Here is a 16264-nt window from a genome sequence, read left to right on the forward strand (position 1 = left end):
CTCAGGCCGAAAGATCCTCTGTCTGCTGGAATTCTGCAGATTTTTCCCCTTTAGCCAAATTCTTGTGGTTCATTTGAACCAAACTTCAGCTTTCCCCTCACTTGTACACCCACCCCACTGACTGTCTGAAGTCATAAAACCGGATTGAAAGAATGTGGTTGTGCCTGTTTGCTTCACCCTCTCTGTCTCTCCCTCTCTTGGTTTTTATTTAAAAAAAAAAAAAAAAAACTCCCCTCCAACAGAACTTAAAGGCGTTTCTCACAGTCTCATAAAGTGCGCATAAAAACCTGACCTATCAAAAGTATCTGGTGTCACACTAACAGTTGGTAATGAAGAGGTTAACACTGTGACAGTGTGGAGGAAAAGTAGAATACCAGCCTCAACTTGCAGGCAGTTATTGCGCAAAACAACAGCGTCCAACTTTGACTAAAGGTTTCCAGATGTGGAATGAGCTGTCTGTTGAATGCGAGCTGCGTCTCAGTGGATAATCCCAACACATCTCTTTATACTGTATCCCACTTTAACACGTTGTTTGTTCCCACACATACTGTATATACATACCATAATATGACAAAAGGAAGAGTATAGTGCTGTTTGAGTGGAGGTGGATGTAAGGTGGTGCCTCGGCTCCTTCTTCCTGGCTTTTCTCTCGTGCTGAGGGAGGATCCAGGAACGCTGCCAGCTGGTGACTGTCAGTAAAGTTAATGCTCCACTGACACACAGCGCGAGACACGCAGCAAGACCGAGCGCGAGACACGCAGGAAGAAAAGTTGAAACAGTCGACATGTCTCAGGTAAGAAACAATGCAAGTTATTCTTTTATTAGCCAGAACTGAAAAAACCTGCGTAAAGCTCGACACAGTTTCGCAATGTCGACTTTTTAAACTTTAGTTTCCAAGTGTTTGTCCGCTGTGAAATTAGACATGTACACACGGATTTAGACAGAGTGTAGCAAGTTATTATAAAAGGGTTTCCTGCTTCTCACGTCAGGCCTGGAAAAAAGTCACCAAGGAGATACTTTAATCCAGTTCAACCACTCGAGTTTTACCAAACAGATAAGGGAGCCATTGCGCATCCCAGCCTCCGTGTTTTAGGCTCTTCTCTCACGGAAACGTGTGCTGCCCCTCCCTGAGAAGAGGCATTGGCCTGCTGAAGCAGAAGTCCCGTGATACCCTCTCAAGCACTGCACACACAATATTATAGCTAAGCACGGACATACATTACAGAGAGCATTTGTGCAGCTTTGATTTTATATGATTGAGTTTGAATGTAGGGCCCAGGTAGAGTTCATCCACCTGTCTATGTGTGGTATATAAAACATGGCTTCCTCTTTATTATAGGGCCTTTCTCATTGTGCCACATGCTCTTCCTTCAGTAATACTGACAAGTTGATAACCTTTATATGTTAAGACTTTGAAGGGAAGGGGACACAATGGGTGGGAACCTGTGTCACCTCCCAAATTAAAAACAGGACCAGCCCTTATTAAACAATAGGCCACAATTGGTGACATCACTATATTACAACAAATGCAAAACAAAGATGCATAACAGTCAATTAATTTGTGGAACAGTTTTGAAACGGAAAATGTTTGGGATTTTTGGGTATATAATATGCATATATTTTCATTGTAACAATAAAGGGAACAGTACAAATCCCAGCAATGTACAGAGAGTACTTGCAATAAGCTAAGGCTACAGTCAACACCATTTCGGTCAGCCAAACCTGCTTTTGTTTAAGTAACGACTTATTGCTGTTTATTTACTGTTTTTCTCGTGTGTAATTGAGTTGCATAAGTTGGAAAATGACCAGATAAAGCAAACTAAACTAAACTTAATGTCACTTAAGATAAATGATAAGAGACAGTTGAGAACAAGCAATGATCCACTGCAGCCTGTGGTCAAGATAATGCCCCCAAACAAGCCCAGTTCCCCCAACTATCTCTCACCTCACTGTTCAACAGTGATCAACAATGAGCGGGAAAGAAATGTCAGGATCTGGGTGTGGTAATGGGCACTCTAACAAAAAACAGTCTGTCGTTAATTGTTCTCATGTTAACTGTTTCACTAAACGCTTCTTCACTACTGATCTTTCCAAAGAATATTAAAAGAAATGTGGCATATTTTGAAAATTATTTTCTGCCAACAAACTAAACTAAAGCCCCCTGTTTGTATTTCAGAGACTAATTGACTCATTTGGTATCTTTAGGCTGACATAATCTTTATGTAATAGTTAAGTGAAAATAATAAGGTGTTGGCTCAGTGTTCTACAGTAGTAAAACACTGAACCATGTCTGTCTGTGGGATAGTTTCTGTTGAGGTGAAGTGGGCTTGCAGCAGCATGTGTACATCAGTCAGAAAGGGTGTGGTTTTGACAAAGCTGTTGGCCCACATGCACCGAATAACTGTAGCAAGACAACCATCTTTATTGCTGCTCTGAACCACACTAACAATGAATCAGATGGCTGCGTGTAATCGGAGCGACATTGCTCACAATGGTGAGATCTGCAAATCCACAGAACTTTTTAAACTTTAAGCTCATAATCTTACTTCAGAACACATTTAATGTTTGGTTTAGTCTCACACCCTTATCAGTGTTGTTTCCAGCAGCTGCTGTTTCCAGAAAAAAAAAAAGGTCTGAACCCCACTATACCTGCTCAGCAGCTAACAGCAGACAGACACAGGTAGAGACTAGCTGGTGAACATAATGGAGCATTTAGCAGCTAAAGAGACAGAATTTTTCTCAGGAGTTGGTAGAGACTTAAAGAAGAGCGAGTGAATGTTGGGTGATAATATGCCCAAAGCATTGGATGTGTACTGCTTTAAACAGTTGTAATACTTTGTGCATTCCTTACAAATTGTACTACTAAATGATAGAAATAGCAACAGTTAAAAAACAAAAAACTACAAAAACGCAATGTCATAAAAATTTGATTTAAAGGTCCATTTTGTTGAGGAAGCTCATGTGATGCGAGCTACTAAATGGACCTTGTGGTAGATGGATTTGTCAACTTGGTTATAAAACTTTATAAACTTGTAAACAACCGTTTTTACTGACTCTAAAAGAATAGAGGCTCTACAGTGCAAGTATTTCCCTAACATTTGCCCCCAAAATAGATATGTGCAAACCGGAAAAATCATTTACAAGAACAGTGTGTGAGTAAAAATAAAAACGTTTCCCCCTTCCCCCCCTGCTGCTAATGGTTCAAAAAAACTACAAGTATAGGCCTAATGCCACAAACCACAATCAGTGCAGAGTTTTTTGTGATGACACAGCTGGTGTCAAGTGCATATGGGGAAGGTTCTGCCAAAAAGTCCTTTCTTGCAGAAATCTTTTAATTTTAACCCAAACCATGATTTTTTTCCCTTACCTTAACCAAGAACTCCATTTCTGCCAGAAAGCCCTGAAGGCAAACCTCACCCAACGGTGCAGTCACAGGCTCAGTTCTCTTTCCAGCAAAAGACGTAGGAAAAATTTTTTAAATAAATGAGTAATCAATCATGTTGTGTTTTTTTTTTCTTGATATGTAGGCCTTAGCTTCATTTTGCTAGAACCCATATTGTTTTCTAGTAAAGATGGCAGTTTGTTTTCCAAGTATGTTCATGTGTCTGTATGTTAAAAGTACCCTACTTTGAAAATGAGCAATAAATACTTTAGGAATGATAATGAAATTCATGTTGATTTCATTTGATAGACGTAGAGCTAGACCAGGAAAACTCAATTTGCTTTGCCCAGGGGTCACTTGCAAAAAGACAGGAAGCCAAACCAGTTAAAATCAAAAATTAATAATACTTATCAGTATATATATTAAATGAGTTGCCTGTTTTCAGCCTTTTGAGGTTTGCTATCCCAACTCATCTTTAACAAGAGGCAAATCCATTTGCAGCCGCCCTGCACAGGTCAGGTGTATGCAGGGCTGTTTCTAGGATTTGAGGTCATTTGGGGCTGGACCTCTGTCAAGGTGTCTGGGGATCCTCACCCAGCACTTTCTTTTTGATGAACAAGCTCTATTTTGATGTTTTTAATGCACTCTGGAATTTAATTTACATTCAAAGTACAAAAAAATTATTGGATTTTGGAAATGGTCAGCAGGCTACCTTGCACACTATTGCGGGCTAGATTTGGCCCATGGGTTGTTAGTTCAGTATCACAGGGGAGGCTATTGGACACAATTAAGACACTATGAGGTTCAGACTTTTGCTTCCTCTTTAACAATTATTGAATACCTCTGGTGTAAATACTGGGGTCTTATACTGTTGTAGTCTTCCTCTAGTTTTCACAACATTGCACACGTGCAGTTCAAATACATATGTAATACAACATTTGTTCATAAACTCTGTGTTAAATAAACATTTTTAACTGTGCTCCTAAATTTCTTTGTGTGCTCCGAAATTCTTTCATTTAGGAGCAAATGTACTCCTTGGGGTAAAAGTTAGCGTAGAGCCATGAGAGATATAGCTAACTGCATAACCTCAGGTGGGGCAAATGGTAAAGGGCGGACCACGTTCATGGCCTTATTTAAATAGATGTGGTATTTGTTTAACAGCTCTGTAACTGTCTGTCTATCAAGTACCGTCAGTCTGTAAGAGCCAGTGGGAGAACACTAACAGATCGTTATCCTAACTTCATCGTCTCTAAATGCTCCAAAGTTATAATAAACATATCTATTCTACCTGCTCCTAGCAACATGAGTCAGCACACATGAAGCCCTGAAATTGATATGATGACCTGCTGTCCTCTTAAATGATTCTCTGCATCGCCATCCTTCTTTGAATTCCCAAGTTTCACTTTAAAGCAGGTGGAGATCTATTTGCCTCTTTGTATTTGACCTTGCCATCAGAAATAGGTGTTGGCATCCTGTCTTCTACCAGCATGCTGCGTGTGACAATGTTCTACTTTGATATTGATATATTTGGTGGGGATAAAGTAGTTTATATGCAAAATTAACTAAAAACATTGTTTATAGTTACAGTAGTCAGATAGGAATGTCTTTTTGGCTAATCCAACAAATGACTGGCAAATGCAGGTGCTTCACCAAACAGATGAAAAACCACATAACAGTCCAGTCTTCCCTTTAAGCAGTCCTGCTAACGGATGTGCAACATCACCTACAAGTACCAGAGATATTAATGGCAGAGTTCATACAGTGTAAACAGTATGACAAAAGCTCTGGCTTTAGAGAAATTAATATTGTCTCACAGTATACACCAATGATCACCAATCATTCCCTGATTTAAAACCTGCAGTAAGTGTTTTTTTTTTTCTGGCCACTTGGGGGTAGTGGACACAAGTTATGAATACATCTACACTGATCACCTTTTAAGTTGACACTCTCTTGAAGCTCTGATTTTGGGCTCTACCAACTCGTGAGGGACAGATCTGTCTCTTGTGTTGCTAACTATGTTCACTAGCTAGGCTCTAACTGTGCCTGGCAGCTGAGCAGGGAGTATGCAGTCGGTGCTAAGTCCTTATTCATTGAAAGCAGCTGCTGCTGATATCAACACTGTGAGAGCGGTGAGAGTGAACAACAGACTGTAAAAAAAGTAGTGGATGCAGCCATTGTGACGTCACCCATTGGTTTGTAGACCTACGTTTGGCCTTTTCTTTTTTTCTTTTTTTTTTAGCCTGAAATGTTCTTATTTGGAAAAGTGGGTGAAGCTGTTGATGAGCGAGGGGTGGCTGTCACTCAAAGTGACCACGGCCTTAATTATGCATAACTCTTAAGTCTTAATAAAATGTAAATGGGCCAGATTTACAAAAATTCACTCCTGTACAGTTGTGATAAATGTTGAAATTAGTGATAAAGACCAAAACTGGTGTTTGTACCAGGTTGTAACCCTTATTTCTGCTGTAGAGGTGGGCATTTTAAAATTGGTGTCTGTGAGGACATTTTTGGAGCCAGCCTCAAGCAGTCATTCAAGGAATTGCAGTCTTTAGGACTTATGCGTTGGCATCATTTTTCAGCCCCGGAGGTTGCTGCCAAAAGTGAAACAGAACTTTAAAGTTGCAGCTGGACAGCTAAACAACAGAAGTCTTTATAAAGCTCTGCCATGCAGAGGGGAGCTGCAGGTTCAGCTGATCATTCTCTGTAGGTTCATCACCAGGAGCAACACATGTCATGTCATCATTTGATACATAGATATAAGAAAATATTGATTATAGCTGCTTTAACTAAGTAGTTTTAGTTGCCTAAACGTAACGCAGCCGTAACCACAGAGGGAGCATATCAGAATGCTCATATAGGATGTTTTTGAAGGCAATGATAGATTTTATTTTTGTCCTTTAGGTTGGAAGATTTTTTGCAATTCCCCTGCTGATTGGCCAGTAGCTGCATTTGTTGTCTGTGCAGAACCTTTGGGCAATGCCCCTAATCATAGCATGAAATTAGATCCAGGTATGACCATCCTTTTTCTGTTGTCTTCCTTCTCCCCAGTATTCAGACCTCGAGAAAGCAATCAACACGATGGTCACCCAGTTCCACTCTGCTTCAGGTGACAAAAGTGGAACGCTGAAAGTTGATGAATTCAAAAATCTTTTGGGCTCCCAGATGCCAAACCTGGTCAAGGTAAAACTCCTGTCACACTTGGGTGTGGCAGCACACCTCACCTTACTCACCTCACACAAAGACAGTCAGAGACGCACTCAGCAGCAGAGTCACACAGGGCTCATGCACATATCAGTCATCACAGACCTAAAGGTTACACAGGCTCAGATGACTGTTGGGAAATCCATCATCTAAGCTTTGTTTAACTGACATTTAAGGCGGGTAATGTTTATTTTAAAGGACTATACCACTGAAAATCTGTTCTTTGAATGTCGACATCTCTTAAGGTTTGAAAGATGGCTGTAATATTTGTGGCATGTATAACTATTTATGTATTGCTTATGTATGTTGGTTGCAAGTGAAACAGCAGGAATCACGACCTATGTATTCACACCAATTACAAGGAAGAGGCAGAGAACTTGATTATGTTGTGAATAGATGTTTTGATTTTTTCCTCTGCCATGAAACTGGGTCACTGGGTCAGAGGACTTCAGCTGCCATCCTTTGAAAAGAGCCAGATACAAACTTTTCAGAGCCACACTTCAGCCCACAGATGAGTGTTTGATACTCAAAACTTGCATTTTCAGTGGAGTATTCTTTTAAAGGAATAGTTTTTCCCAGGGGTGAACGAGTCCAGTACGTCCCTGGAAAATTCTGATTGGAGTTGAGACTGCAGAGTTAAAAGAAAAATTTGCTGATTTTCAACCAGCTGTGTGTCGTCGCATTGTGGGCAAAAGTCTGCCAACAGATAGAGGGGTGAGCTCCAGGCACCAGCAATACAGGGGGAAGGCATACACTGTTCATCTGCGCACACTGCGATGACACCAAGCTGGTTGAAAATCGGCATGTTTACCTTTAAGTTGCACCTTGCTATCTTAAAGGATAAATTCGGTATTTTTCAGCCTGGGCCCTATTTCCCCATGTGTATGTGTGCGTATGATTCATAGATACAACTCTTTAAAATTGGTTCAGTATTGAGGGAGGCGGATGCAGCCGGCAGCCGCGAAACAAGCTAAAACGGTAACGGGGGCAAATGCGTCCCATATAAGTTTGCGCATTAAAAGTGCTTTATTTCGCCACTGACCGGTTCAGATTGCCAGTGCTATATCTGTAAATAGCATACTAAGCGTTTCCCTTACCTCTGGGCTGTGTGACGTCATCTCGCGAGAGCTTTGCTTGTTGCCTCAAGAAAACAGAGCCATGCTGAGCGCCGTTCAGAGTGGAGCTGGTTGTCCCGAAGTACAGTTGAGAGTTTTACTGCATCGATTGAAAACAATGGTTCGTGTTTGTGCTTATCCGAATTGCAAGAACAGGATGTCGCGCAACACCCCGTACAGCTTTCATAGGCTGCCTTTGTCGGACGGCGAGATGTTGAAGTTGTGGCTAGTTGTGCTACAAATGGATGCTAACACTCCTGTCCAGACACTGCGCCCTGCAGACCACCGGGTCTGCAGTGCTCACTTCTCCCAAGATGACTACTGCCAGCCGAAGAAGAGAAGACATCCAATCCCGAAACACCTCTTCCTCAAGAAAACGGCTGTCCCACAAGTAGAGAGAGCTACAGACACAGTGGAGCAAAGCTCTCGCGAGATGACGTCACACAGCCCAGAGGTAAGGGAAACGTTTAGTATGCTATTTACAGAGATAGCACTGGCGATCTGAACCGTCAGTGGCGAAAAAAAGCACGTGCAAACTTATACGGGACGCATTTGCCCCCGTTACCGTTTTAGCTCGTTTCACGGCTCCCGGTTGCATCCGCCTCTCTCAACACTGAACCAATTTTAAAACGAGTTGTACCTATGAATCATACGCACACATACACATGGGGAAATAGGGCCCAGGTTGAAAAATACCGAAGTTATCCTTTAACTGGTCATTTACAGGGACAGACACATGCTGTACAGACGAGGCGAATCTGTGAGTTATGATATCAGGCTATCTACATAAAACTGACATATGCAGGAGGCTAGAACTATTTGTCTAAACCAGACATGCCTCAATGGGACTCCCTAAAGACTTGGTATTTCAGACTGTTGGGCGTGGTTTTGCAGGACGTAGCAGTGAGCGAGCTCCGTGACAATCTTAGCCTGAGCTCTGACGGCACGTCCATGAGTTTTCCACTATGACCTGTGTGCACCTTTGTAAGAATTCAGGACAAAAACCATGGATTATTTTGGTTTGATGAAAATGAGTTGAGTTAGTGGCAAATTACGGGCTAGTTTTAATTGTTATTGGTAATTTGATTTGATTTGTGTCAAGTATTATGGCCTACAGAATATACTACTCATGTTTTCCTATAACTTGTATATTTGGTCTCACCTATGTACATGGAAATTGATAGTCTGCCTGTAAGTCTGGGCTGGGTATCTATTTACGCAAAGTACTACATTTATATCAGAATAAAGACCCCCTATTAGAGTAGATTTCTGTTGTTGGACATAATTTAGCCCATTTAAATATCAGTATATTTTAGCACTATTTGGGTGTACATATTTTCCAGTGGAACGTCATGATAGTCAATTTGAGAATTTATCATTAGTCAGGTAAAAGTTTATTTAGAAACCTGCAGGGAGGTCTAATGTTAGTTAGAGCTAGCAGTACAAGGAGCAAAAATCGAAGTGTATCTTCGTAAATCAATCATCACAAAAAAAATCTCTGTTTGAAGTTACAGGTAGGCTTGAGGTCTCCTGTAGGTTTAATCTTGGGGTTGAAGCAAACATCAGGTTAATAAACAAGTTTAAGGTTACAGCACTTGCGAAAAGTGATGAGACAACCTGATGCGAGCCAACAAGAGCACACATCAGGCACACGATATTCTGTTTGACACAGGATGTTAGGCACTGCCCCTGGGTGAAATACCAAGTTTTTTAGGGAGTCCCGTACCTCATCAGCAGCACATCTTGTGCAGGACTTGTTTAATCCACAGACCAATATTCCACATACTCCAGAGTGAGGATTTGCTGATTTTCTCTGTCCTTGTATCAATTTGTTATTTGTTGCAGAAGACACCCTGACATATGGCATGATTTTATTAGTTAATTATGTGCAAGGTAATTTCCTGCAAAGTAATAATTTAATGTGAAGAGACATTTCAGTAAATCTAATACATTGCAAATATGAAAACTTGAAGTGTATGAAAGATCCTTCTTGTTTATTACAAGTTAGGTCTTATTTTTTTAGTTTATTTGATGATAACATTGTACTGACCACTGTAATAACTTGACATGGTGACATCACTAAAAAAAAGTGTGGCAGGTAAGGAAACACAAGAGGTGTGACTTGTTGCAAACAATCCAACAGATGAAATAAAGTGATTTAGAAGAGGAAACAAACTGTTTGTCCATATATTAATATAATCATTATTATATCTCACCTAACCTGTCGGGGGATCAGACCAGCAACCTTCTGGTCACAAACAAGCTTCTCTAACCTTTAGGTCACCACCACCACCTTTGCATAACCCATAGACAATGTGTCCATTCCACAAGTACACATAAACTACACACAGTGGGGTTTTTTAGGCTGACTCTGATATATTATCTATTTATTTCTTGATTGTATTTAAATGTAATGGATTTGGTATTTCTTCACAACTTTGATGAATACAGTGTTAGACCCAGAGTGATCCTTTAAAGTGAGTTTTTTCTCAGAGGCCAGCACCTTCACTTTCTCACTGAACACACAAATCATTTCTCACTTTTTTTTCTTTGCTCCTTATTACAAAACAGTTTGGCTCAGACCAGGGACTTGGTGACATCCTGTCGAAGATGGGCGTAGGTGAGGGCGAGGGCATCTCTTTCAAGCATTTCTGGAGCTTAATCCAGCAAGTAGCCACCAGTCAGCATGGCCTCCTCAAAGACCAGTTTGGGGGTTCCTCATGCAGCTGCATCCTCCTGTGAAGAGCAAGCCCTCAGCCCAATACATCAGCTCCACCCTGTTTCCACCCTGGAGTTTCACTTAACAGAGTAACCATATGCACATCACTCTCATAATCAGGTGTCAGACAGAATACAAAGGTACAAAGTCTACTCTGCACACAGTTGGCGGTTCCCAACATTTCTGACTAAAATTTTACATTTTTTAAATGCTGTGATCTCTTATTAGACAGTTTTCTACATCCCGCTTCTGCCAGTTAACTGCCCAGAATCCTTTGCACCATTTTAAGTTCAAATTCAGTCTAGCTTTCATTTCATTGTGCCTTGTGCTGTCATTACTTTGTGCTATTTTTTAACTATCTTACGATGAAATCATCTACTCAACCTCACACTGAGTAAAATGTAACTGATTCATAGCCATTTGGTGATCATGAGTTAAGTTACATGCAGTATGTCATTTTATTTTACATATTGCACATGTTGATATTGGCTCAGGTTCCTGAAAGGACAATCTGATTTTGTCTAGCATGTTATTAGCCACAGAATGTTAGTGATCCTTCTGTGCTGTATTAGTAAAAGAAAAACACACATCCCAAAATGTCTTCCCAGATTACACTCAAGATTGATTCATGGCAGAGTTTAAAACATCACCTATGAGCTGGGAGGAGATTTGGGGAGTAGAGGTGGAGCTAAACAAATGCACAGCTTCAGCATTCAAAATTTACTCTCTAAAGGCTTCAGTATGTTTGAAATGTACAGAGTCGTACAATGTGTCATCAATATAAAGGTGTCAGTTTGTTCCGAAAGCAGTGCCTGTTGGATTGTCTAACAGCGTCGAAAACCGGCTTCATCAACTTTCTGTCTTGGCAGGCTTCTAAGTGGGGACATTTAAAACAGCTGTTAATGCTTCTGCTTTCAGAGGTTGTACAAATAAAAGTATTAGTACGATGCATGTTATACCCTTCAGACACTATTAGGTGATCCAACAAGCAGAGGCACTAGTACTCATTTTGAATTTTATCGGTGCAAAAGGCACTGGGCATTATCACAGTCATAGCCATTACCATAGTCACTTTCCCTTATGTGCTCCAATTTTTATTCCATGTATAATAGTGATTTGTGGTGCCTTCAAACCACTTATGTTTACTTCACTGATAATAGGAGGATGAATGGCCCTCCGCTGTGGTATTCAAAACTTCATAAGGATATTTCCTAATAGGTCAAAGCGGAGGGGTGACAGTTGTGAAAATAGTATCAAATGGAAGCATGGCCTTCTGGATAAGAGACAGCATTATTCACTATTTTATAAAAGGGAACAAGGACTTGTTCTTATGGTCATCTCACTAGTTAACTACATAAATGCTAAGAATATAGTTCCTATACTGTAATATAGTGTAGCCAACTTCGCATGACAAAAATGCTAACTCACGAGTACCATTTGAAAACATCAGTATGAGAGCATGTATCATCAGAGTTGATCCTCAGAAACACTGAGGAAAAATGAGTTTGAGAAGCTTTGAAACATATAGAATTTCTTATTTTGTGCTGACTCCAATTCACAGTATGTGTTATTGTGTTGACAGTTTACAGCCATTACAAGTGTAAGCAACGTCTGGATCTTTAAAAATGTGGCAGTAATCATCTCAATTTGAATTCACGTGTCAGCAACAGAATGCTAAATTTCTGTCTTTATGTTTGACTTTGCAATCATTTGATAAAACACGAATTGTGTACTTTATAGTCCCATTATAAGTTTCTACCTGTAATGCTTTACCCTCTGCGAACCTGCATTTTCTATGTATTTATATTTTGTAATTCTCTGTATTCTGACCTGTGTGACACCATAAGAAACATGATGTAATAAACATACAAAGAAACCACCAGAACTTCAGTAAATTAATGTTTAATCATTTATTGATTTCTTGAGAAAAAATAGTTTAAAATGTGACAGATCTGCTGTAACAGTTTTGTTTTATTGCTTTAATTTAGTACATTATCTGGATCATTCCTATTCTTCTAGCCAATTAATCAAATACATAGCCGAGCCAACAAGCTGAAGCAGTAGATTATGCAGCACTTTATAGCAGTATCATATCAGTATCTGGCAGAATACAACATGTGTCAGACCCTTCTGCTAAGAAGAATACTAGCACCAGCTATGCAATGAATACACAAATGAGATGAACTCTAATCACATATTATGCCAGCATTATGGATTTAAGTTCTCATGGAAAGAGGGAGTGCATCCTCTCTTGAGTTTCCTTCCCTCAGGTGTACCTCGAAAGAATTCTAGATAAGATGAGAACACATACCTATTCATGACTTTGACCTTCCCGAAGATGTCCAGCTCTGTTTGCTCATCATGGTCAACAGCATTCATTATTTGCTTCGATTTGATGTACAGGGCATTTTCCTTTGCAACAACTTCATCCAACCAAATCTGTCTGTCCTTCGGTGCCATTTCATAGTTGTCAACAGTGCAGCCGTAGAATCCTCGTCGCAGATGCTCAGGCCAGGGTTGTTCAGTCATCATGGGATGGTCAGCTCCAACAAACGCTGTGCACAGGGGGCCGTCAGTCCCTCGTGAGCGGCCTACTTCACAACCTATGACACTCATGAGGAAAAGCGAGAAGGTTCTGAAGTTATAAACAGATGCGGAAAACACCGCAGCCATGAAGTAACGACCCCATCTCTCACAGTTGTAGTTACACTGCTGGTACTGGAAAGTCTGGCGACAGAAGTCATTGAATTTGGATGCTTTGAGACCCTGTCTCAGCTCCTGCAGGGAGGACTCACCCTGCTGGTCTCTGAAGTTCTGACGGAAATTTTCTACTTCAGCTTGATTACTAGGACTCATGAACTTGCCCACCAGACTCACACTTAGATTTTTCCCATGTACTTTGTAAATGCATTCATTGAGAACATAGTAAAGGTCTGATCCAACTTCCTCTTTGGCATTGTATCGTATCTCTACAAGCAGATCCTGAATGTTAGTGATATGCTTGAAGACAATGTTGTCCTCTTCTGGTCCTGGCTCTGTAAGCCAAATTGCTGTCAAGAGTCTTTTGTCTGAGACATAATCAGGAGCACGCCTTCTTTCATTCTCCTCATAGAACAAGCTCCAAGTAAGCCCCTCCAGGCAATCAATGGAAGGGTACTTCTTGCGCAGCTCCACTGGAACAAACATTTGAGGTTGGCTTGGCCACTCCAGTGTCTGGAGATATAAAACGTTTCCTTTATAATCAGAAATCACCGGCCCGGCGCAGCCAAGTTCCACTTTCGTAAGCAGGCCTCCTCTTTGGTCCAGCTCAGCAGTGACTCTTCCTCTGTGGTCATGGGACCTCCAGACTCCGTCAGTCCTAGTCATTATCTCTCCGCCAGAACTAACAGACAGGAAGGACTTGTGTAGGTGTAGCTTTGTTTCCACTCTGAGAGACCGGAGATTTTGTAGCAGCTGCAACACAAAGTGCTGATACTTTCCAAGGTTGCAGCCGATGAGGGTGATTGTGCCAAGATGACCAAAGACGCCTTCAGTTTTTAGGCTTGACACAAATCTGGCAAGTTCCTCTGGGCCATAACCAGCTAACTGACCTGTTCCATTGGAACCATTACTACCATGGCCGACCAGTATGACATCATGATTTCTAGTAGAAAAGACATGACTTCCCCTGAGAATATGTAGCACCCCCTTGTGGTACCTGAACAAAGTTGATAGAGTGAGACGCTTCTCAAAGAGGTTAGTGGCTGCCTCAATCACTGCTGGGTCCTCTTCCATGATAACTATAGTCTGGTGGCTGTTTATAGTATCACCTCCTTCCCTATCCATCATATGTTGTTGGTTAGACATCATTTCTGTCTCAAATGTGTCATTACAGCTGAATATCAAACGTTCTGCCTGCCACATATCCACACGTTTATTGATTCCAGTAATTAGTTTGGGCTTGGTGTCTCTGTAAGAATCAGATGGCCACTTTCCAGCATCTCCAGGATGAAGATTTGCCCTGGAAATAGATAGGTGATGGATAAATAATGAGCCAGTGGATTAAAAGGTTGCCGATGCCTGAATATAACAGTGTTTCACTTGAAAAAAAATAGGAAGAATTGTAGCATGCTCTTTGATAAGAACATTCTTTAGGTGTTATTGTGTTGACCTTTCAGTTACAGTCTTTTGGAGTCAAATGTGCCGATGAGAGTTTGTACACCAGGACTGTCAGGCATTGACTGTAAGAATCACACAATTGATGCTTTTCACGCTCTCAGGCCACAGTTCCATTTTGTCAGGCAGGGTAAAACAAATTCATAACTGATAACATCCAAAAAGCTGACACACAGACAACAGCAACACTTAAAAAACTATGTAATGCAAATGCATTACGTAGTATCTTCATATAATGGGTTGACTGTCCAATGTCAGAAGGAGAAGAAACACTCAGTGCGCTGATAGTCTCTGCATACACCTTTTAACGACAATAATGATCTTGCGTGGATCTGATGTCTACTGACATCTAAACAGCCATTTAGGCTAGTTAAAGTCTAGCAGATATGCTACACAGCCCATCATCTAATGAAAGCATTATTGATTTTTATCTTAGCACTTATTTATCAGACATAACTTTTGGTAATGTGTCAGAAGATGAATTACCTCAAGTCTTATTAGTTTGAAAACACTTCTGAAATAATCAATAAGAAAACCATTACAAATAATTCAGCTAAGGGGTTTTCCCCTTTCTTCTATCACTCAGCTGGCTTTCTTGTTTAATCAAATTTACTTTGTTGTCTGAAAAAACAAAATGATTCTGCAGTACCTGCTGTCTTTGAACAGTGTTATTCTCCTTCATTTACTTTTCATACAGTGCTACTATAGGTGTAGTTACTTGATGACACTCCGAATTCTCCTGACTGTCCTGTCTTTTAATGCCACCTTACCCCTGTCCGCCTTTCTTCACACTGTAACAACAACATGACTCCATAAATTTACTAGAATGCAGGGAATAGACAGTTTCCTAGGGGAAGATCCACAGATACGCTGGTTTGGTCTTCTAATTTAGGCTATGATGTCTGGAGGTTGGAAAGTATGCTGATCAACCATACTTATTCATCATCGACCAGGATTACTGACAAAGATTTTCATCTGTAAATGCTTTTGATGACCCCAACCCCGACAAAAGGCCTATTCATAAAATGCACTGAATTCAGCAATACAGAATCTTGCTCCAAACTAAATTAAAAAGTTGACAGCCCATTGTAGATTTTAACACTGAGTGCTGTTCTTTGTTGCCAGTTGACATAGTTTTCTTTGTACACAGTAAATAGAATATAGGCTATAGTAGAATAAATTGTATGTAAAATGTACAGTGTAAAAAGGAGCCTCTTACAGGACCCATCATGGCTTCTCCTCCCCCCTTAGACACTACAGCCATGTTAGCACCTCTCTCAGGCTGTGCTTTGATACACTAGCACTTTGAGCTAAATGCTAACATGCTCAAAATGGCAATGCTAACATACTAAATGTTAAGCAGTTTATGTTTATAAGCGTCCATCCTACTATTACATTTTCCAAAATACTGGACAAATTTTGACCTGATAATGGCGATAACAAGTCAGAGGATTACTTAAGCTTTTACATTATGCTGTGGGGAAATGTACCAAATGCCATGGCAGTTCATCCAATAGTCGGTGAGATATTTTAGTCTGGAGTGGCTAACATCATATTACTGTGGAACAGTTTAGCAACACACATAGGACAGGGTCCTAAGATGTGCCTGATTTGACTTGTCAGAGGTGACTGATAGAAATTGGTGCTACTTATCTTTACTCTGTTTGAGTTATGTTAGTATTGACAATTTTG

General features: G+C 40.5%; 1 protein-coding gene across 1 annotated transcript; it reads left to right on the forward strand.

Moving 5' to 3' along the window:
- Window positions 1-633: 633 nt before the first annotated feature.
- s100v2 (S100 calcium binding protein V2) lies at window positions 634-12302 on the forward strand. The gene is made up of 3 exons (XM_050034147.1): window positions 634-793; window positions 6431-6562; window positions 10270-12302. The coding sequence occupies exons 1-3, from the start codon at window positions 785-787 to the stop codon at window positions 10438-10440; spliced, it is 312 nt and encodes a 103-aa protein (XP_049890104.1). The 5' UTR covers window positions 634-784; the 3' UTR covers window positions 10441-12302.
- The last annotated feature ends 3962 nt before the right edge of the window (window positions 12303-16264 follow it).

This window comes from Epinephelus moara, chromosome 22 (assembly GCF_006386435.1).
Source record: "Epinephelus moara isolate mb chromosome 22, YSFRI_EMoa_1.0, whole genome shotgun sequence".
Lineage (NCBI taxonomy): Eukaryota > Metazoa > Chordata > Actinopteri > Perciformes > Serranidae > Epinephelus > Epinephelus moara.